The sequence below is a fragment of the Chiloscyllium plagiosum genome, unplaced genomic scaffold (assembly GCF_037043375.1).
Source record: "Chiloscyllium plagiosum isolate Xiang-an unplaced genomic scaffold, Cpla_swu_hap1 HiC_scaffold_19, whole genome shotgun sequence".
NCBI classification, from domain to species: Eukaryota; Metazoa; Chordata; class Chondrichthyes; order Orectolobiformes; family Hemiscylliidae; genus Chiloscyllium; species Chiloscyllium plagiosum.
The window spans coordinates 48,556,425-48,578,379 of NW_028270157.1; the positions used below are offsets into that span (position 1 = coordinate 48,556,425).

The following is a 21,955-nucleotide window of genomic DNA, read 5'->3' on the forward strand; positions in this document are numbered from 1 at the left end:
GATATTTATACACCTATCAACATGTCACCAATGAAAATGAAGATCTTGCCACATTATTCCTATGCCCCCACTTCCTGCCCTCAAACAGACCATCGCTTGCAGCAAACTACTCAGCCTTCAGGAGAACAGCGATCCAATACCACAGAGGAAAAAAACTCACTGTGAGAGTGCTGTGCAAAGATTGCATCCTGAGATTTAAAACTATAGATCAGAAGTCACACAACACCAAGTTATAGTCCAACAGGTTTATTTGAAATCACAAGCTTTTGTAGCGCTGCCCCTTCATTAGATGAAGTGAAGAAAAGCATACAGGCGCATAATTTATAGGCAGATACATACTTGGGCAGAGATCAAAAGATCATACAAATGGCCTAAGCGGTCAATGATATTCAGCTTCCAATCTTCAGGTAAGAGTCCTCCAAGGCAGCTTTCGAGGTACACAACAATGCAGAATCGCTGATCAGAAACTGATAGCCAAGTTCCGAATCCATGAAGATGGCCTCAACCTATTTCTTGGATTAAAGTCGCCATGTAACACCACCATACTGTTCTGCACCTGCCAAAATCTTCCTTACTGTATTTGGAAAAGCTTCCTTACTGTCTTGTTTTAACATCATCACCCTGATAACTTATGATCTCTCTAACTTAATTAGGTTGTACAGTTTTGGATTACTGGTTAATTTGGTTAGACCCTCAGCATGTGACTCTTCTACCTATCATGTTATCCCAACTGTTTGATTTGCCTCCAGCACCAACATATTTTTAATTTTTAGTAGTTATCTCCTTGCCTCAATTAATTGGATTACAGATCACCTTCACGTACTATTCAGCTGTTGACATTTTATTCTCACCATCTGATATATTCAATCACCTGAAGAGACTTATTATACGACACTGCACTCACACCATTTGTACGATCTTTTGATCTCTATGCCTATATGTTTTTCTTCACTTCACCTGACAAAGGGACTGCACTCAAAGTTTGTGATTTCAATAAACCTGTTGGACAACAACAGTGTTTGCTCCACCCTCCACTCCAACCAATCACCATCACCCCCCACCTTCGTTCACCTATCGTATTCCTAGCTACCTTTCCCCCCACTCCCACTCCCTCTCCCATTTATCTCTCAGCCCTCTTGGGGCCTTCCACATTCCTGATGCAAGATCTTATGCTCAAAACGTTGACTCTCTTGCTCCCCACCTGACCGGCTGTGCCTTTCCAGAGCCACACTTTTTGACTACAACAGTTGTGCAACTTCTAACCTTGTGCACCCCAGTCCAATACCAGCCCCTCCACTTTATTTAAATTTATAAATAGACAAAATTCAAATGCAGTCAACTGCCTTTAAAGCATTTGGAACATCATTTCCACTTTTGTCAGTCTAACTACACTAAATCTTTATTCTGTTTTGCATTCAACTTTCTAGTCATTCTATATATTCTCTCACTCCATAAGCTCAAACCTTAGTTCTCTACATTTTATTGAAAGCCTGATGACTATCTAGATTACATCTCTAAGATGATCCTTTTATGTTCAGCTGTTCATATAGTCACATGATTTTTCAGAACAAGAAAGAGTTAAACTAAGTATCAAATAAAGAACCTCAGTTGCAACATATTCCACAAAAATAAGTTCTTGAAGACAGGTACAGAATTTGGGGAGTAAAGGTGAAGTCCAGATAGTTATCCTCTGGAACTGAAAAGTAACCCTCATTTACCCTCAAGAGGCAGCTTCAAAGCAGCAATGACAGATCTAGAAGCACATACTCTGCGAGGGATGATGTACAAAGACTTACTAAAGGCACATTTAAAGTCTTGTTTTAAAAAAAAACTCAAATGTTCAACAAAGAGCTTAACTAAGAGATGTCAAATATACTTACTTATAATACAACTTGTCCTTTTAGAATACTATCATTAAAAGAAACAAGTTCACCCAAATTTCTCTTATAAAGTGGAATTTAGCGTTTTCAAAAGGACTGCAATTTATTTAGTCAATTATTTGCAGATATCCTTATTCAAAAATAATAATTATAAAATTATCTAATTTTATACCCGAGAACATATTAGAAATATGCCAAGTTTCATGTAAAACAGACTTGTCTCCTGCTTTAGTATTAAGCTATTGAATGACTGATACATAGCGCAATACTGAATTTGTCAGACAGGTGTATTTCATCCTTACAAGAACATTTCAATCAGAACTCAAGAAAGCTTGTGTTGAACTGCCCTAGTATTAAACTACACTGAAAAATAGCATTTATAGAAATAAAGAGAGCAACGGGTCCCTCTCCCCCACCACCCCCTAATCCATTACTCAACATTTTAAATTTGATACAGTACTTACATTCAGTAAGTCAGGTTCATGGATTACATTTGGATTCACTTCTTTCAACTCTGAACTTGGAGTGTCACATAGTTTTTCTTGCGCTGACATCAGGTCTCTTATTCCTCCTCTCCGATGCCTTAAGCCTGAGCTTAGACTCTCTTCTAACCGTAGGCCTTCCAGTTTGTTAACAATATAAAGTTGCTCTTTAAAAATAACTGGTGTTTTTGTTTGGTTCAGAATGCTGTTAATTTCAAAAACCTGTTTAAGAAGAGTACATAAATTAATCTTCTCATCCATATTTTGCACATACACTAAGTTAATACTGTATTAGTATCGGGAATTATTTTTGCTAATCATAAACAAGAAAAACATTGATTTTAGTACAAACTTCTCATGCATTCTCCAATGTGAAGAGGAGGCCCAAACTACTGAGTTTATTTACTTTCCCAATTAAAAGGTCTCTCTTCCCAATGTTGCCGTTTAGTTCCAATGTTAGCAGCTTGATGGAACTTTGCAGTATTTTGGATGTAAACCTACATGCTGAGTGTCAACACATTAGTGCAACTTTGGAGAGTATTGCAGATTCTATCAACAGTTGTCAACATACATCAATGAATTAAGAAAAAGGACCCTGCTTATTTTTCTCATGCTTATCCAGGAACAGTCAAGCTGCATGCTAGACCAAATATGAAAAGATTACCCTTATCACCAAAAGGCCAAAATCAAACTTAAGATTTTCAATCAACATGTCTTTGTATTGCATTGGAGAAAATAAAGGAAAGAAAACATAACACACCTAATGAAGAGCCAATCACAAATACCAAATTCAATGTCCAAAGAGATCCATTAGAAATCATAAAGCAATTTCCACTTACTGCTTTGAAGTCCATTACCACACTTTGCCTCACTTTGTGTAGAGTCTGGGAATTTAACAAGACAAGCCTCATATTCTTTGCTCTCCCAACATTTGGGCACCCCTCTATAGAGATCTCAGATTTTTAAAAACCCCATAAGTCCAAGCTATCAAATCTTATGGGACTCCTTAATATCATCTGCCGAACATCATTTCTCCCAAATACTTCTTGTATATTCTTAACATTAAATATAATATTGAAAACAGAATACATAGGTTAACAGTATACATAAAACAAAACTATTAATGCATTTTTGCCAGAAATGTTGTCAGGGTTGAGGCCGATACATTATGCATTTTTAAGGAAGTGGTAGATAAACTTAGTGTGTCCCTTACCACACAAAGGAATCAAAGGGTCTGGGGTGGGGGAAACAGGATTAGGCTATCAAGTTCAATGACCAGCCATGATCACAGTGAACGGCGGAGCTGTCTCAACAGGTCAAATGGCCTACCCCTACTGCTTTCTTCTATGCTATGTTTCCATGCTTTTACAAAGGGCAACAGTGGTAAAATTCAAATCCCAAAGTATCAGTAAAATACAAGAACACAATTTAAATTGGGCTCCCAACAACCAAACTGAAAGCTGTGGTTCAATTTCCCCTGCTCTAGGGGTGTGATTTACCATCAATTCGTGATCTCATGGTATAGCACAACAACCTTATCAAATCTTTTGACTCACTGACTAACACTATAAAAGGAGTCTACAATATTGCAAAATGCAAGATTTTTACAAACTCTCCAACAAACTTTCAATATTATAAATCCACATATCCTCATTTAAAATATTAGCTGTCTCCATAAACATCTATAATGAGAAAATTGAAAACTATTGAAATGGGAATCCCTTTTTAATAGTTCTTATTACATTGTAGATAACAGCCCCCATCACCACTGGAAGCACAGGTCCTCATTTCATTTGTCTAAATTTCATTATCTTTTTTTGTTAGTTTCATTATACGTGTTGCCTGGCCCTGAACTCTCATTCTACACATCTCTAAACATTCATCCAACATTCAAAATACTAAAAATGCTGACAATCTAAGACAAAACAAAAACACTGGAGAAATGCAACAGCTCTGGGTGCATCTGTGCAGAGAGAAACAGAATTAATGTTTTGAGTTTAGATTTGAAACATTAACTCAATTTCTGTCTCCAAAGATGCTACCAGAGCTGTTAAGTTTCACCAGCACGGAGTACCTTTGTTTCATACTATTTACATCCAGCCTTTCCCTCCTGTCCACTTGGTTATGAACTCTGATTCTATTTAAACCAAACCTTGCTTTTCAGAAAGAGCTTATTTTCAAGTTGAGGAGCTTACTCTTTCTAAAAAAGATAATTCAGACTCATAGTTTCCTTCTGCTATTACTCTCAAGACTATATAGTTGATTCCCTGCTTGCAGTTTCCTTCATATCTTTCAAACTTTGAAAAAAAATTCATTCCGGCAAGACTGCTCCTAACTTTCTAATACTTCTGGAACAAAGCTTGAGAAATTCATTTTTCATACTCACTTTTAAAAGACAGCAACACATGGACAGACAGACTGCTGTACGAATGGAAAATATACACTCAAACTAGCTGTGGTTCACAAGAACAATAATAATAAAACTTTAAATCTGGCCCAGCCACAAATAACACTCCACAGATGCAAATACAAAAGGATACTTGTTTACGCCTTGGTCAGCTATCTTAAAATATTATTTTATCTACTTTACCATATGCTGCTTTCATTTCTAATGTGGCATCAATCCAACTCTGAAGCTAAGATTGCAGTCCCAAGTTAAAGTTAGAGCTATCAACTCATCCATGCCAACCAGACAACCTAAAATTAATCTAGGCCCATTTGCCTCCATTTTGCCCATGTTCTTCTCAAGCCTTTCAATTCAGATACACATCCAGATGCCTTTTAAGTATTATAACTGTACCAGTCTCCACCACTTCCTCTGGCAGTTCACTCCATACATGCACCAATCTCTGCATAAAAAAGCTGCCCCTTAGGTCCCTTCTATATCTTTCCCCTCAGATCCCTTCTATATCTTTCCCCTCTCACTTAAAAGTTATGCATCTAGTCCTGGACTCGGCTACCCTGGGGAAAAGACCTTGGCTATTCACCCTATCTATGCCCCTCAGGTTTTATGAACATCTAAACCCCTCAGTTTCTGACGCTTCAGAGAAAATAGTCCCAGCCTATTCAGCCTCTCTTGATAGCTCAAACCCTCCAATTCTGGCAACATCCTTGTAACTCTTTTCTGAATGCTTTCAAGTTTCACACCATCCTTCCTACAACAGGAAGACTAGAATTGAATGCAGAATTCCAAAGGTGGCCTAACCAATGTCCTGTACAGCTGCAACATGACCTCCAAACCACTATACTTGATACACTAACCAATAAAGAAAAGCATACCAAACAATTTCTTCACTAGCCAGTCAACCTGTGACTCCACTTTCAAGAAACAATGAACCTCCACGCCAAGGTCTCTTTGTTCAGCAACACTCCCCAGGACCTTACCATTAAGTATACAAGTCCTGCAACTGATTTGTTTTTACAAAATGCAGTACCTCCCATTTATCTAAATTAAATTCAACCTGCCACACCTTGGCCCACCTGCCCATCTGATCAAGGTCCCATTGTACTCCAAGGTAACCTTCTTGGCTGTCCACATCATCACCAATTTTGGTGTCATCTGCAAACTTACTAACTGTACCTCCTATGTTCACCTCCAAATCATTTATAGAAATGACAAAAGCAGTCAACCCAGCACCGATCCTTGTGGCACACCACTGGTCACAGGCCTCCAGTCTGAAAAGCAACCCTCCACCACCACTCTCTATACAAAGTAGCACAAAGGTAGAAGACAAAGTGTTAAAATTTCATACCTATTCCCTCCTCTGCAATATGAGCTTATTAATGTCAACTGCTTGCTGCTACAAAGTAAAATATTTGTCGCTCCATTACTGAGAATCATCCTGATCAAAAAATTACAAAAATGCATATGCAACTGACAGACAATCCTACAAAAAAACTTACAAAAACAACTGAATAATGAAAACATCTAAAAAATCTGTTAGGTAGACATGATTTCACCTGTATCAGTAGATCTTTAAACATCAATATTTAAAGTAATGTTTCCAAATAGTAGATTAGTACATTTTATTAAAGCATCTGGAAATTCCAAAACTAACATCAAGTTTAATTCAAATAAAAGTCAAAAATGGAGAATATATCGCTCAGCATCTGAAACAAAATGAATATGCTAAATACTTGAGGACCCTTTATCAGAACTCCTATTTGATCAGTCAGTCCAGTAATCCAGGTCACATGCCCTCCTGGTATGTAACACACTGATAGAGACTCTTAACAGAGATGCCTTTGAAACTGTCAACGTATTATTTAGAGCCATACAGTCCTACAGCATGAGATAGGCCCTTTGACCCAACTGGTCCACGCTGACTAAAATGTCTGTCTATGCTAACCACATTTCCCTGCACTTGGCCCATATCCTTCTAAGTTGAAGACTGTTGTGATGGAAAAGCACAGCCAGTCAGGCAGCATCCAAGCAGCAGGAGAGTTGATGTTTAGAGCATGAGGCCTTCATCAGGAATGAGGGGGAAGAGGCCTAAGGGGGCTGAGAGATAAATGGGAGGGTGTTAGGGCTGGGGGCAGAGGGTGGTTGCTGGGAATGTGATAAGTAGATGAACATGGGGGTGAAGATGATAGGTCAGACAGGAGGATGGAGCAGGTAGGTGGGAAGGAAGATGGACAGGTAGGACAGTGCCAAGTTGGAAGGTTGGATCTGGGATAAGGTGGGGGGAGGGGAAATGAGGAAACTGGTGAAATCCACATTGATCCCATGTGGTCGGAGGGGTCCCAAGACGAAAGATGAGGTGTTCTTCCGCCAGGCTTTGGGTGGTTAGAGTTTGGTGGTTGAGGCAGCCCAGGACTTGCATGTCCTTGACAGAGTGAGAGGGGGGAATTAAAGTGTTCAGCCATAGGATGGCTAACACCCCCTCGCACTCCATCAAGGACATGCAAGTTCTGGGCCACCAAAGCCTGGAGGAAGAACGCCGCATCTTTCATCTTAGGACTCTCTGACCACACAGGATCAATGTAAATTTCACCAGTTTCCGTATTTCCCCTCCCTTACCTTATCCCAGATCCAATCTTCCAACTCAGCACCGCCCTCTTGAACGGTCTTACCTGTCCATCTTCTTTCCCACCTGTCTGCTCCACCCTCCTCTCCGACCTATCACCCCCACCTTCATCTACCCATCGCATTCCTGGCTACCATCCCTCCAGCCCCACCCTCTTCCCATTTATCTCTCAGCCCCCTTGGGCTACAAGCCTCATTCCTGACGAAGGGCTTATGCTCAAAACGTTGATTCTCCTGCTCCTCGGGTTCTCCGAGGCTTCCCTTTGCAGCCCTTGAATAATGGCACAACATTCGCTACCCTTCACCCATGACGAACGATAATGCAAAAATATCAGCCAGGGCCCCATAATTTCTTGTCTTGCCTCCTGCAGTGTTCTTGGATATATCTGGTCAGAATCAGGAGATTTATCAACCTTCATACATTCTAATACATCCAACACCACCTCTACTGTGATATGGACTGTCTCCAAGTCTTCATGTCTTTCTCCACAGTAAACATACAGGAGAAATATTCAGTAAGAACCTCACCCACCTCCTACGGTTCTACATATACATGTCCACTTTTGTCCATGAGGGGCCTTATTCTCTCTCTAGTTTTTTTTCCCTTTCATATACTTAAAAATACCTCTTTGGATTCATCCTAATCTTCTCTGCCAAGGCTATCTCATACCCTATTTTCACCTTCCTGAATTCCTTCTTCAGTAAACTCCCTGTATTCCCTATATAATCCAGGGATTCCCTTGATCCCAGCTGTACCTAAGCCACGTCTCCCTTTTTCTGGTCAAAGCCTCAATATCTCGTCATCCAGAGTTGCCTATTCCTGCCAACCTTGCCCTTCAAACGCACAGGAACATATAGACCTTGATCTCTAGCTATCTTACTTTTGAAGACCTCCCACTTGCTAGGCATCCCTTTATCTGCAAACAAACTACTCCAATCAACCCCGTAAGCTCCTGTCTAATTCCCCTTGCCCCAATTTAGAACGTGAACCAGTTTTGTCCCTTTCCATAACTATTAATAGAACTATGGTCACTGGTCCCAAAGTGCTCCCCCATTGTCCCCTCCATCACCATCTTGTCCTATTTCCCAAGAGGTCCAGTTTTTCCCTTCCCTGAGTAGGGCCCTCTATATACTGCTTGAGAAAACTTTCCTGAATGCACTTAACAAATTCCATCCCATCTAAGCCTTTAACAGTCTGACAGTCACAGTCTATGTTAGGAAAATTAAAATCCCAACCTTATTCCTCTTGCAAATCTTCCCAATCTCCCTACATAATTTTTCCTCTAATTCTCTTAACAATTTGGGGGTCTACAGTACCACCCCAATAAGGTCACCATCCCTTATTAACTCCACCCACAAAGCCTCACTGGATGATCCTTCAGTTATTTCATCTGATTACTGCTGTGATAATCGCCTAAATCAAAATTACAACTCACCCCCCCACTTCCACCACTCCTGTCGCGCCTAAAGCACATGTAACCTGGCACATTAAGCTGCCAGTCCTGTTCCTCCCTTAGCCATGTTTTTGTAATGGCTATAATATCCCAGTCCCACGTATCTATCCACACCCTGAGTTCATTGGCCTTATTTGTCAGTCCTCTTGCATTGAAATAAATGCAATCTAATCCAACAGGCATTCCTTACTCCCTGTTGTGTTCCAGCCTGACTAGTCTCTTCAACCTACTATTTCTGATGACTGTATCTCCTTCGAGCCTCGCACTTGCCTCCCTGCTGTTGAGGATCCCACCTCCCGCCTTCCAATCTACTTTAAACTTTCTCTTGCAGCACTAGCAAACCTGGCCGCCAAGATATTGGGTCCCCATCAGTTCTGGTGCAACTGACCCTGCCCCTCTTGAACAGGTCACCACTGCCCCAGAAAAAATCCTAACATCCTAAAAATCCGAATCTCTGCCCACTTTAGCCACCTATTCAGCTGTCACATCCTCCTGTTGTTACCCTCACTAGCACATGGCACTGGAAGTAATCCAGAGATTATCACCGAGGTCCTGGTTTTTAAACTTTTTTTCCTAGCTCTCTTACCACTGTGCAGGATCTCATCCCTATTTCTACCCATGTCAGTTGTGCCAACATGTACAATGACTTCTGGCTGCTCCCCCTCCCCTTAAGAACGTTCTGCAGCTGCTCTGAGACACCCTGGACCCTGGCACCTGGAAGGCAACTCGCCATCCTGGATTCCCGTTTGCGGCTACAGAATCACCCATCTGTCCCCTAACTATTGAGTCTCCTATCACTAAGGTCCTGTTTACGTTTACTCTTTCTTGCTGTGCTCCAGAGCCAGTCATAGTGCCATCAACCTAGCTACTACTGCTTTCCCCAAATGGTCATTTCCCCCCAACACGATCCAAAATGGTATACTTGTTTTCGAGGAGAATGGCCACAGGGACTTCCTACACTCTCTGCCTACTTCATTTGCCTTTCCACCCAGCTATTCTCTGTCTGCACCTCACTAAAACTCTTATCTATGAAATGCTCAGCACCTCAGATGACCTGGAATGAATCCAGCTCCAACTCCGGTCTCCCAGGAGCTGCAGCTGGGTGCACCTCCCCCAGGTGTAGTCATCAGGGACATTGGAAGTCTCCCTGAACTCTCACACCCTGCAGGAGAAACATGCAACTGTCCGAATTGACATCTTAACTGCTGTAAAATAAAAAGAAAAGAACTTCACCTGAGCTCACCTGTACTTTTTGCTGAGCTGCTGCTCTCCAAAACTTCTCCAGCCAAATCCTTCCTTCTTACCCCTCCACCTGTTTTTTTTTGTTCGGGGGGTGAGAACACACACACTAGTGTAATATGATGTAATGTTTCAGTCTTAAGCACTCCTTGACACCAGGCCCACAACAAGTTGCTTTTCAGTGCAAGTGACTGCTTGTCCTCAGAGGGTGTCTTGCTGAGGTCCTCCATTTTAAATAAAGAGACAGGAATTTAAAAGGAGTGATTAGACTACATTAGATTAGATTCCCTACAGTGTGGAAACAGGCCCTTCGGCCCAACAAGTCCACACCAACCCTCCGAAGAGTAATCCACACATGACCCATTCCCCTACTAATGCACCTATCACTATGGGCAATTTAGCATGGCCAATTCACCTGACCTGCACAGCTTTGGATCGTGGAAGGAAACTGGAGCACCCGGAGGAAACCCACGCAGACACGGGGAGAATGTGCAAACTCCACACAGACAGCTGCCAGAGGCTAGATTTGAACCCAGTCCCTGGCGCTGCGAGACAGCAGTGCTAACCCATGGGAACTTGTGCAAGTGTAAGGTTTTTAATATAAGAGATTTCTAAATAATACCCAGGATGAGTCAAAAGATTTATTGTATACAATAGGGTGCTTGTCCAAAATAGGGTTTAACATAGCCAGTTTAGACAACAGCATTTACACTTCATAAATACTTTTTTGCTAACACATGCCTTCTGCAATACAGCAACTACACACAAGCTTTGATAGTGAAGTCGTGCAAGACTCCTAACTTAAAAATATCAAATTGGGTCTGTATGATATACAAAATTTGTATTTTGCTGCATTGTGTAACAATTTAAGTGTATACGCAATGCACACTACATTTTCCTGACAGACTCTGCTAATTGGCATGTCATTCAGTCTGGGTTTGCCCCCTCCTCGTCTATCCAGTATTTATCAAATAATCACCTGCAATGACTTCCTTTGCTGCTTCCACAAAAGTACTTCTGCTGGCACACATATCTCTCTTTAACTTCCTCCTAGTTTTCACGTTCCTGATACCCTTGGTAACAGCATTCAAAAATACAGCTCCCGGTTCCACATACAGATAAAGTCAACACTTCAACATCACATCCAGCTTTTTTCATTTCTCCACTGTCCCAAAATTGTCACACCATTTGCCCAACATCAAATATTGGCTAAGCAGAAATTTCATCCAGTTAAACATTGGGAACACAGAAGTCATCATCCTCCATCCCTACCACATAATCCATTCCCTAACCACCAACTCCACCTTCCTCCTTGACAACTGTTCAAGTTGAATACAACTATTTGCAACTGTGGTGTTAGATTGAATACCAGGGTGAGCTTCTGACCCAATGTACACATCAGCAAGAATTGCCATTTTTTCCTCATTGCCTAACTCCATCCCTTCCTCATTCTGATTGTTTTTCATCCCTTGCTACATTTGAATGGTACAAATCTAACACTTCAAGTCAGCCTCTATCTTCCAGCCTCCGTACAGTAGACAGCATCTAAAAAACTTTGCTACCTGTGTCTAACTGGTACCTTCCCTCAATCAACTATCATCCTTGTCTGTGTTAAACTATACTGGTTCACAAACAAGTAGTGCCTGAATTTTAAAATTCCCATCCTTATTTTCAAATACTTCTATGGCCTCACCATGACTGTAACCTCCAACAACCATCAAGACATCTCTTCTCCTCTGATTCAGGCCTCTTCAACACCTCAGATTTTAATCACTCTATTAGTCACCATGCCTCAAACTCCCAGCGTCCTGAACTCTGGAAAACCCACTTTAAACAACTTGATCGCTCTTTCCTTTCTTTGAAAGTGCTCCTTAAAACCTAACTCTTTGCCCCCACTTTTGGTCATCTGTCCTACTATCTCATGTGTCAATTTTACTTTATATCATCATTCCCGTGAAGCACCTTGGGACAGGTGACTACATTAAAAAGTTATTAAATACAACTTGTTTTGTTAATGTCAGTGATCCAATCACATACAGGACAGCCTCCAGACAAAATGTCAGAACAGGTGTTGTTACATCTTCTAATGTTAACAAAGTTATTACCGAATAATTCTTTACTGAGGAGTTCTCTAGATGAAATGTTTTCTAATTGTAATATAAAACGTACAAAGTAGCGAATAAAATTGGCTAAAAGTCTGAACACTGCGTGTTATTTGGTTACTAATATAAATCTGAGCTCTAATCAATTGAAGTAATAAATTCTTTTAACTTTTCACAAGTTAAATTTTCAGAAAATTAGGTGCATTTAATTAGACCCAGAAGAAATGCTGGCTACAAGTAAAATTTGAAACAGATAAATTCAACATGCCGAAGTACAAGGCTTTAGGTTCTTTCATTTAGTTTGTTAGCTTATTGTACATTGCTTGTCTATACTGTCATTATAGACTAGAGGGTGATCGATGAATTTGAATGATCACTGCTCTGATTAATCTAATCACATTTTAAAATACAAGTTTCTCAAAAGTAATTTACTTTACTGGCTGTCAGGTGAGTCAACCTAAACAACTTCTGTAGTCAACTCTAATTCTAACACGGAGACGTTAAAAGATAGGTGCATTAGCATTGAAGTTATGTTATCAATTAATGATAGAATAATTGTTTGGACTACAAGACTGAGTTCTCACTGCTCTCAAATCCAGTTTCTCACTGGAAATAAAATGCAATCACTGCAACAAAGCACTGCTAACTTTCCACCTTCCTTATTATAATAATACAAACAGACTTTTCTGGGGCATGAGGTTGTGGACACCATGATTTGCCAGTGCATGATGCCACAACAACTTGGACCCCCAGCAATCTGTAACAATAGAATCACTTTGGGTTCACCGATGTTATTTTATCAGAAAGTGTTCAAATGAGAATTGGTTCTGCTTTGACACCACTTCACACCATGTTAAGCAATCGAACAAACACAGCTCAGATATGGCCACTTCAACAAGAGTATTGGAAGGGTGTCCAACTCAATGAAACTATAACCATGCTGCTCATTCCAACCACTCCCATATGACTCACTGGTCACAAAGAAAACAGAAAATTACAAAGGGAAGGAGATCAATAGGGTGTGGAGTTAGGAGAAATGGAAAATGTGATCTAGACTTAAAAGTGATTGGGAATAAAAGGGACAATAAGATCCAGATTGGGAAAATTATGCATTTTTTCATCATTCCCCCTGCTCTATAGTAATTTTGTCATCACTGAAGTTAGGTTAATTGGCCTGTTGCTATCAGGTTTATCCCTCCTTTTTTGAGGAACTTTTGCAAACTTCTCATCCTCTTGCATGTTCAAAATTCAAGTAGAAATACATGAACATACAAATTAGGAAAAGCCTTTTAAGGCTGCTCTGCTACTAAATAAATCATTGCTGATCTATCTGTATTCCAAATTTCACAATTCTGGTCTCCTCCTATAGGAAGGATGTTGTGAAACTTGAAAGGGTTCAGAAAAGACTTTCAAGGATGTTGCCATGGTTGGAAGATTTGATCTATAGAGGGAGGCTGAATAGGCTGGGGCTGTTTTCATAGAATCCCTACAGTGTGGAAACAGGCCTATTGGCCCAACATGTCGACAATGACCCTTCAAAGAGTATTCCCCTACCCCATTACTCGACATTTATCCTGACTAATGAACCTAATCTAGGTATCCCTGAGCACTATGTGCAATTTATCACAGCCAATTCACCTAACCTGAACATCTTTGGACTGTGGGAAGAAACTCATGCAGACACGGGGAGAATGTGCAAACTCCACACAGTCACCTGAGGTTGGAATCAAACCCAGGTCCCTGGCACTGTGAGGCAGCAGTGCTAACCACTGGGCCACTCCCTTGAGCGTCAGAGGCTGAGGGGTGACCTTATAGGGGTTTATAAAATCATGAGCAGCATGGATAGGGTAAGTAGAAAAGGGGGGGGGGGGCAAGTCCAGAACTAGAGGGCATAAGTTTAGGGCAAGAGAGAAAAATGTAAGAGACACCTAAGGGGCAACTTTCCCCACACAGAAGGTGCGTATATGGAATGAGCTGTCAGAGGAAGTGGTGGAGACTGGTACAATTAAAGCATCATCTGGATGACTATATGAATAGGAAGGGTTTAGAGGGATATGGGAAAGTGCTAGCAAATGGGACTGAGTCAGCTTCCATGAGCTCAATTTTAACTGCCTATACCAGATAGGTTTTTGACAGAGGTGTGATAGGCACAATATTAGATTAAATGTCCAGTCCAACATCTTTACAATAGTCTCCATGCTGCCTCCTGCCTCCCTCCCAAACAATATGGGTTGTGGCCCATCAACAAAACCAGTTACACAAACCACCTCGATCAATGACATGAAGGTACTCCAACATGACAGTTAAGTAGGGGGAATCTAGGTTTTTTGACCCAGTGACAGTGAAGAAACACAATATATTTCAAGACAGGACAGTGTTATGTCTTGGTGTGGAAACTTGGATGTGGTGGTATTTGGTAGGTGCTAATGAAGGAATCTTTGAGTTACTGCTGTACAACTTTTCAATGGCAACAGTACTACCACTGGTCATGGGGGAAGTGAGCATTTAAGGTCTAGATGGTGTGCCAATCACTAGCCTATTTCACCTTCGATGTCGTCAAGCTTTTGAGTGTTATTGAATCTACACTCACCCAATCAAATCAAGTATATTCCATCACTCCTGACTTCTGCTTTGTAGCGGCAGACAGGTTTATATGTCTGGTCTAGTTCATTTGCTGATCAAAGGTAACACCGGGGATATTGATGGGGTTTGAGTGTTGGTCATGCCATTAAATATTATGGGCTAATGTTTGAATTCTGTTCTTGGAAACAGTCATTGCTTGGCACTTGTGCAGCAGAAACATTATTTGCCACTTGTCAGCCAAAGCCAGGATGTCATCCAGATCTTGCTACATTTGGACATGTCTGTTTCAGTATAACTCATGAATGGTACAAAACTTTATGCAACAGGGCACACCTCACTTCTGATCTTGTGATGGAGGGAAGGTTATGATGAAACAGTTCAAGATGGTCGGGTATGGGACAACGCTCTGAGAAACTCCTGCAATTATGTCCTGGAACTGAGATATTTAACCTCCAACAACCAAACAACCTATCATTCTGTGAAGTATGACTCCATCCAATGTACAACTTTCCCCAATTTCCACTGGCTTGAATTTTGCCGGCGATCTTTGACACCAAGGCAATGTGTAACTTAGTGTGGAATCAAGGGCAGTCACTCTCAGCTCACCTCAAGTTCAGCTCTTTTATCCATTTTTGTTCCAAGCGTGTAATGGGGTCAGATGCTGAGTGACTCTGATGGAACCCAAACTGAGCGTCAGCTAACAGCTAAGTTGCAACTGATGGCACTATCAATGGCCTTTCCATTATTTTGCTGATCAAAAGGTAAACATTAGATTAGATTTCCTACAGTATGGAAACCGGCCGAAAAGGTCCACACCACCCCTCCGAAGAGTAACCCATTCTCCTACCCTTTTTTAAAACCCTTGACTAATGCACCTAATACTGTAGGCAATTTAGCATGACCAATTCACCCGACCAGCACATCTTTGGATTGTGGGAGGAAACTGGAGTAGCCAGAGAAAACTCACGCAGACACGGGGAGAATGTGCAAACTCCACACAGACAGTTGCCTGAGGTGGAAATCATACCTGGGTCCCTGACATTGTGAGGCAGCAGTGCTAACCACTGAGCCACCAGGCTGCCCCTAAGAGGTGTAATTGGTCAGATTGACTTTATCCTGTTTCTTATGGGCAATTATAGATGATCAATCATGAACGTATCCACAGGTGTGCAGGTCAGATGAATTGCCCATGCTAAATTACCCATAGTGATAGGTGCATTACTCAGGGGTGAATATAGGGTAGGGGACTAGGTCTGGGTAGGTTACTCTTTAGAGGGTCAGTGTGGACTTGTTGGGCCAAAGGGCCTGTTTCCATAGGAAATCTAAGCTAATGTAATGCACTGATTGATAGGGCAACCTATCATCTAGAGTTGAAAAGTGTAGTGCTGGAAAAACACAACAGGCCAGGCAGCATCCAAGGAGCAGGAGAATCAACATTTCAGGCATAACCCCTTCTTCAGGAATGAGGCTGGTGTGCCAAGCGGGCTGAGATAAAAGGTAGGGGGGAGGGAATTTGGGAGAGGGGTGCTGGGAATATGATAGGTGGAAGGAGGTGAGGGTGAGGGTGATAGGCCAGAGAGGGGGTGGGGGCGGAGAGGTCAGGAAGAAGATTGTAGGTCAAGAGGGCGGTGCTGAATCCGAGGGTTGGGACTGAGATAAGGTGAGGGGAGGGGAAATGAGGAAGCTGGAGAAATCTACATTCATCCCATGTGGTTGGAGGGTTCCTAGGCAGAAGATGAGGCGCTCTTCCTCCAGGTGTCGTGTGGCCAGGGTCTGGCAATGGAGAAGGCCAAGGACCTGCATGTCATTGGTGGAGTGGGAGGGGGAGCTAAAGTGTTCAGCCACGGGGCGGTTGGGTTGGTTGGTGCGGGTGGCCCAGCTTATCATCTACTCTTGTTATTTTGTTTTTTTGGAACACTGCTGCAGGTATCCTGATTCACAGCAAATCCCATTTACCAATCAATGCTGTGTTTGCTGGAACAAAATTGGCACATAGTCCACTAAAAAGTGATTTGAAAACTCTCATTTTCATTCTGAGGTGCGTCCAGGGTGTCAGCCATTCGAGTCTGAATTTGACAGTATGAGAATGATCACATACTTTCTCATGGGCACCAGGCTCGCACCATGCTTTGTCTGAACACTCTAGCTTTCGTAACAGTATGCGGTCAGATCAAGTCGTCGACTGGATTTCTTGACCACAGGCAGGATTCCTTAAAAACTTTGGGATGCCATCCTCCAGGAGAAGGAATGGGAACTGTACTCGAGTTGACTTGTGTTGCACTGAGATGGACGTTGCCCTCCCTGAGGCGCCAGCACCTGCTCAGTCTGCCCTCCCATGGACAGACTCCCTGAGGCGCGTACACAGACACGCTCACACCACCCTCCCTTCCCCATAGACACACACCGGAGAGAGAGAGAGAGGGCCGGCAGCTGAGCCTGACCCGCCGCCCGGACACACAGCCACCGTTCGCCGGTTGGCTCTGCCTCGCTCTTCCCGAGCCAGCTGTCACTCTCGGGCAACAATGAACCGGCCCCCACCAAATCTCCTCAGCCCGGTGGGCATCAGTGCGGTGGCCTGACTGCAGCTAACAAACACTGAGCTCGGCGGCTTCCATTACCTGTCCGATGGAGAGGCCGTTACTTCTCTTCACACTGCGCTTCCTTTCAAGTACAAGACGCCGCTGCCACTCACAGCTCCATCGCTCGTCGCTCTCGGTTGCTCCGCAGCGTCAGACATCTCCTGAGCAGCTCTCGGCCAATAGGAAGGGGCCATGGGCGATAAACCAGACGTCACATCCGCCGCAGGACCGGAAACGGACTGGGGCTTCTGGGAGCTGAAGTGCCCAAGGTTTGGTAAACATCGCAATGGTTGGCTTCTTCGGCGTTGGGGAACAGAAACACGAGAATGGAAAAAGATTCTTTGTTCGCTTAATGTGAAAAAAGAAAATGCAAATAGTGCTGCTTCTGAAAACTGCCTAATGCTTTAAAAAAAGTTGGTTGTGCAAGAGCGGCGTAGTGTGAAAAATAGTGCAAGGGTTTTGTGTAATAAATGGTGTACAGAAAGACTTGAATTTATGTAGGAGTTTTTATATTTGTGTGTACCTCGACTGCTATTTTCTAATGAACTATTTCCTGAAATGTAGCCATTAGAAGTGGCAGAAATGTAGCAGCGGATTTGGGCAAAGCAAACTTTCACAAGCAGTGTCATGATCACCAGTTGATTTGTTTTTGTATTGATTCTGAAGAAGGGCTTATGCCCGAAACGTCGATTCTCCTGCTCCTTAGATGCTGCCTGACCTGCTGTGCTTTCCCAGCAACACATTTTTCAGCTGTTGATAAGATAAGTATTAGCACCAAGGATAATGGTGGCATACCATTATTTACATCCAATGGAGCAGGTAGTTTAATGTCTTCTAGGAAAGAGCACACCTTCAATTATGCAATGGGCTCTCAGTATTTTATAATATGCGCAATATTCCTCAGCCTTCCTTAAGATGCCCCTTTGTCCCAGACCCAAACTTTTATCATCTCCGTTTCATTTATCTTCTCTTGTGTGCCCTCCAAGGTTATGCTCATGAGTCAAAAATCACACAAAATCAAGTTATAGTCCAACAGGTTTATTTAGAAGTAGTAGCTTTTGAGGCACTGCCTCTTCAGGTGATTCGCCTGATGAAGAAAACTACTGCTTCCAAATAAATCTGTTGGACTATAACCTGATGTGTGATTTTTTAACTTTGTCCACACCAGTCCAACATCACCTCCAATTCATGAAAGTTGTTTGCTACTGACATAATTCCATTCCCACTAAATTGCTGACTGAACAACTTCTCAAGGATTTTTGAATAAATACTGAAAATGGTACCAGCTCTTCAAAACTTCTCTCCCCTTCCAAAACATCTGTTGTCATCCCACTTTTCCAAAAGTGCAACACCAAAAGAGCATAAAAAATTTGGGTTTGAAGAGGTCATTCAGCCCATATTGTCTATGCTGCCACAAAAACTTAGGGAAAGACCTACTTTTTAAGGTCATGATCTGATGCTCTGTAAGTTATGTCACTTTGTAACATGCAATTTTTAAAAAGCCAGCATTTAACGACAAGACCTCTTGTGATTGTAAATTTTAAGAAAATTAATAACTTTCTTCCCCACATGTAACAGGACATGAAAAACTTGACACTCTCATGCATACACGTGCACTAAGTGACCTCTCCAATACACAACTGCTAGACCACATAATGAGTATGTATGTACAAATTAGAATTGTAAATATGCCGACAGGTTTAGAGCCACTACACTTGATTGTGCCTCACATTCCTTGGAAGTGTTAATCCTAATTATCCATCATCAGCATTATGCTAGGACTGCAGAGACCATAAAACACAGGATCACTTTATCGAGTCTTCTCCACCATTTGATGAGTTCTTGACTGACCTGATAATTCTCAAGTCTGCTTTCCTGGCTTTTCCCTTGATTCAAATACTGACTAAAAATGGATACCCTAATTTATTCTTCAGCAACCCATACCAGTCCCCCTTCCCATAGCACCTTCCCCTGTAACTGCAGAAGGTGCTACAGCTGCCTCTTCACCTTCTCTCTGCTTAATATCCAAGGCCCCAAACAGTCTTTCCAGGTGTAGCAGCATTTCACCTGTACCTCCTCCAATCTGGTGTATTGCAGTCGCTGCACCCAATGTGGCCTACTTTACATTGGAGAAGGTAGTGTAGACTGGGTGACTGCAGAACACCTCTGGTCCATTCGCAAGCATAACCCCGACCTTCCCATAGCCGGTCATTTTAACAGCATCCTGATCACATGCTCACTTGTCTGTTCTAGGCATGCTGCAATGCTCCAATCTTACAGCGCAATCTGGAGGAACAACATCTCACCTTCAGACTAGCACTTTACAACCTTCTGGACTTCAACTTGAGTTTAACACCTTTAGATTGTGAACCTACTCCCATTCCTTCCTTTTCTTCTAGCTTTACTTGTTATATTCTCTGTCATGATGTCCTCTTACCCCTCACCCCACTCCACTGGGACTGTCTGTTCTTTCAAGTCTGGCAGTTAAACACACTATTGTTCTGCCATTCTCACATTTTGATGATTTAACCTGCTCTTTCAACACCCTTTCTCCCCCAGCACTCCAACACCCCACTGTTGCATAAAGGGAGAGGCTGAACAGGTTGGGGCTGTTTTCCCTGGAGCATCGGAGGCTGAGGGGTGACAAAATTATGAGGGGCATGGATAGGATAAATAGACAAAGTCTTTTCCCTGGGGTTGGGGAGTCCAGAGAGGGCATAGGTCTAGGGTGAGAGGGGAAAGATACACAGAGGGTGGTACGTGTATGGAATTAGCTGCCAGAGGATGTGGTGGAGGCTGGTACAATTGCAACATTTAAGAGGCATTAGGAAGGTTTGGAGGGATATGGGCCGAGTGATGGCAGGTGGGACTAGATTGGTTTGGGATATCTGGTTGGCATGGACGGGTTGGACCGAAGGGTCTGTTTCCATACTATACATCTCTATGACTATGACTATCTATACTCAAAATGTTAGCTTGCTCTCTCTCTCCATGGATGCTACCAAACGTGCTGTGATTTCCAGCATTTTTCCCAGCATTTTGCTCTAATTTGCTCCTGATTAAATATCCATAAATCTCAGCCTTGAATATACCTCATGACCCAGCCTCAACAACCCTATGCAACCAAGAATTCCACAGATTCAGTACCCTCTGAGAGAAGAAATTCCTCCTCATCTCTGTCTTTAAGGGATGGTCATTGGATAGACATATGGATGAAAATGGAATAGTGTAGATTAGATGGGCTTCAGATTGGTTTCACAGGTCAGGGCAACATCGAGGGCCGAAGGGCATATACTGGGCTGGATATTCTCAGAACCTCTTGTTCTGAGATATGCCTTCTGGTCTTAGATCTTCCTATAATGGGAAGTAATATACCCTGTCAAGTCTCCTAACAATCTTGTATGTTCCAATAAGATCACTTTCTATTCCAATAGGTATAGGCCTAACCTCCTCAACCTCTCCTCATAAGACAGTCCTACCATACATGGTATCAGCCAAGTGAACCTTCTCTGGACTAATTCCAATGCCAGTATATCGTTTCTCACGTAAAGCTGTTCATGGTATTCCAACAATGCTCTGACCAGTCATTGTATACTTTTGGCAAAACCTCCCTTCTTTTATACTCTGGGGCAGCATGGTGGCTCAGTGGTTAGCACTGCTGCCTCATAGCACCTGGGACCCGGGTTCAATTTCATCCTTGGGCGATTGTCTGTGTGGAGTTTGCACATTCTCCCTGTGTCTGTGTGGGTTTCCTCCCACAGTCCAAAGATGTGCAGGTTAGGTGAATTGGCCATGCTAAATTTTCCATAGAGTTGGGTGCATTAGTCAGGGGTAAATATGGGGAATGGGTCTGAATGGTTTACTCTTCAGAGGGTCGGAGTGGACTATTTGGGCCGAAGGGCCTGTTTCCACACTGTAAGGAATCTAATCTAATTTCCTTTGAAATAAAGACAAAATTTCACTTTCCTTACCTCATATCCACTGAATATAGATGTCAGCTTATTGTAGTTCAGTCAACATCTTCTAAAAATCCAAATACATCACATTTACAGTGTATCCCTTATCTAATCTACTTGTTACCTTCTCAAATAATTCTACTAAATTTGTTAGGCTTGATTTACCCTTCTTGATGATATGCTGACTCTGCTTGATCATATTATGTATTTCCAAATGCTGTATCACATCCTTTATAATAGACTTCAATGTTTTCCCAACAGTTGTTAAGATAACTGGCCTATAATTACCCATCTTTATCTCTTTGCCTTTTTAAGTACAGGTGTTTCATTTGCCATTCCAAAATCTTGGAATTTATGGAATCTATGGATTCTGGAAGATTACTATCAGATCCATTTTCTTTGTAGCTACTTCCTGTAATGTGTCGGATGCATCCCATCAGGACCAGGGGTCATATCACTCTTTACCCCCATTGGTTTCCCTAGCACTTTTTCTTTAAACAATAGTTATTATTTAGTTCCTCGCTTTTTTGCCCCTTGAATACTTAGTGATTTTGGAATGCTGCAGGTGTCTTCTACTGTGAAGGCTGATGCACAGTATTTATTTAATTTCTCTGACATTTTCTGGTTCACCGCTATTATTTCCCCAGCCTCATT

At 42.2% G+C, this 21,955-nt stretch overlaps 1 protein-coding gene across 2 annotated transcripts in view; it reads right to left on the minus strand.

The window, feature by feature from the left end:
* The window catches only part of LOC122559588 (adiponectin receptor protein 2-like), a 71,068-nt gene extending 53,538 nt beyond the window's left edge, over positions 1 to 17,530 (minus strand). The window contains exons 1-3 of one of the 2 annotated variants that reach the window (XM_043709320.2): positions 17,385 to 17,522; positions 10,086 to 10,305; positions 2,345 to 2,584 (exon numbers count right to left, since the gene is read on the minus strand). In XM_043709320.2, the coding sequence (XP_043565255.1) occupies positions 2,345 to 2,434 (90 nt within the window). In that variant the 5' untranslated portion in view covers positions 2,435 to 2,584; positions 10,086 to 10,305; positions 17,385 to 17,522. Of the gene's footprint in view, positions 1 to 2,344; positions 2,585 to 10,085; positions 10,306 to 17,384 lie in introns of both variants that reach the window. The other variant, XM_043709319.2, reaches the window with a different exon arrangement.
* Positions 17,531 to 21,955: the final 4,425 nt, after the last annotated feature.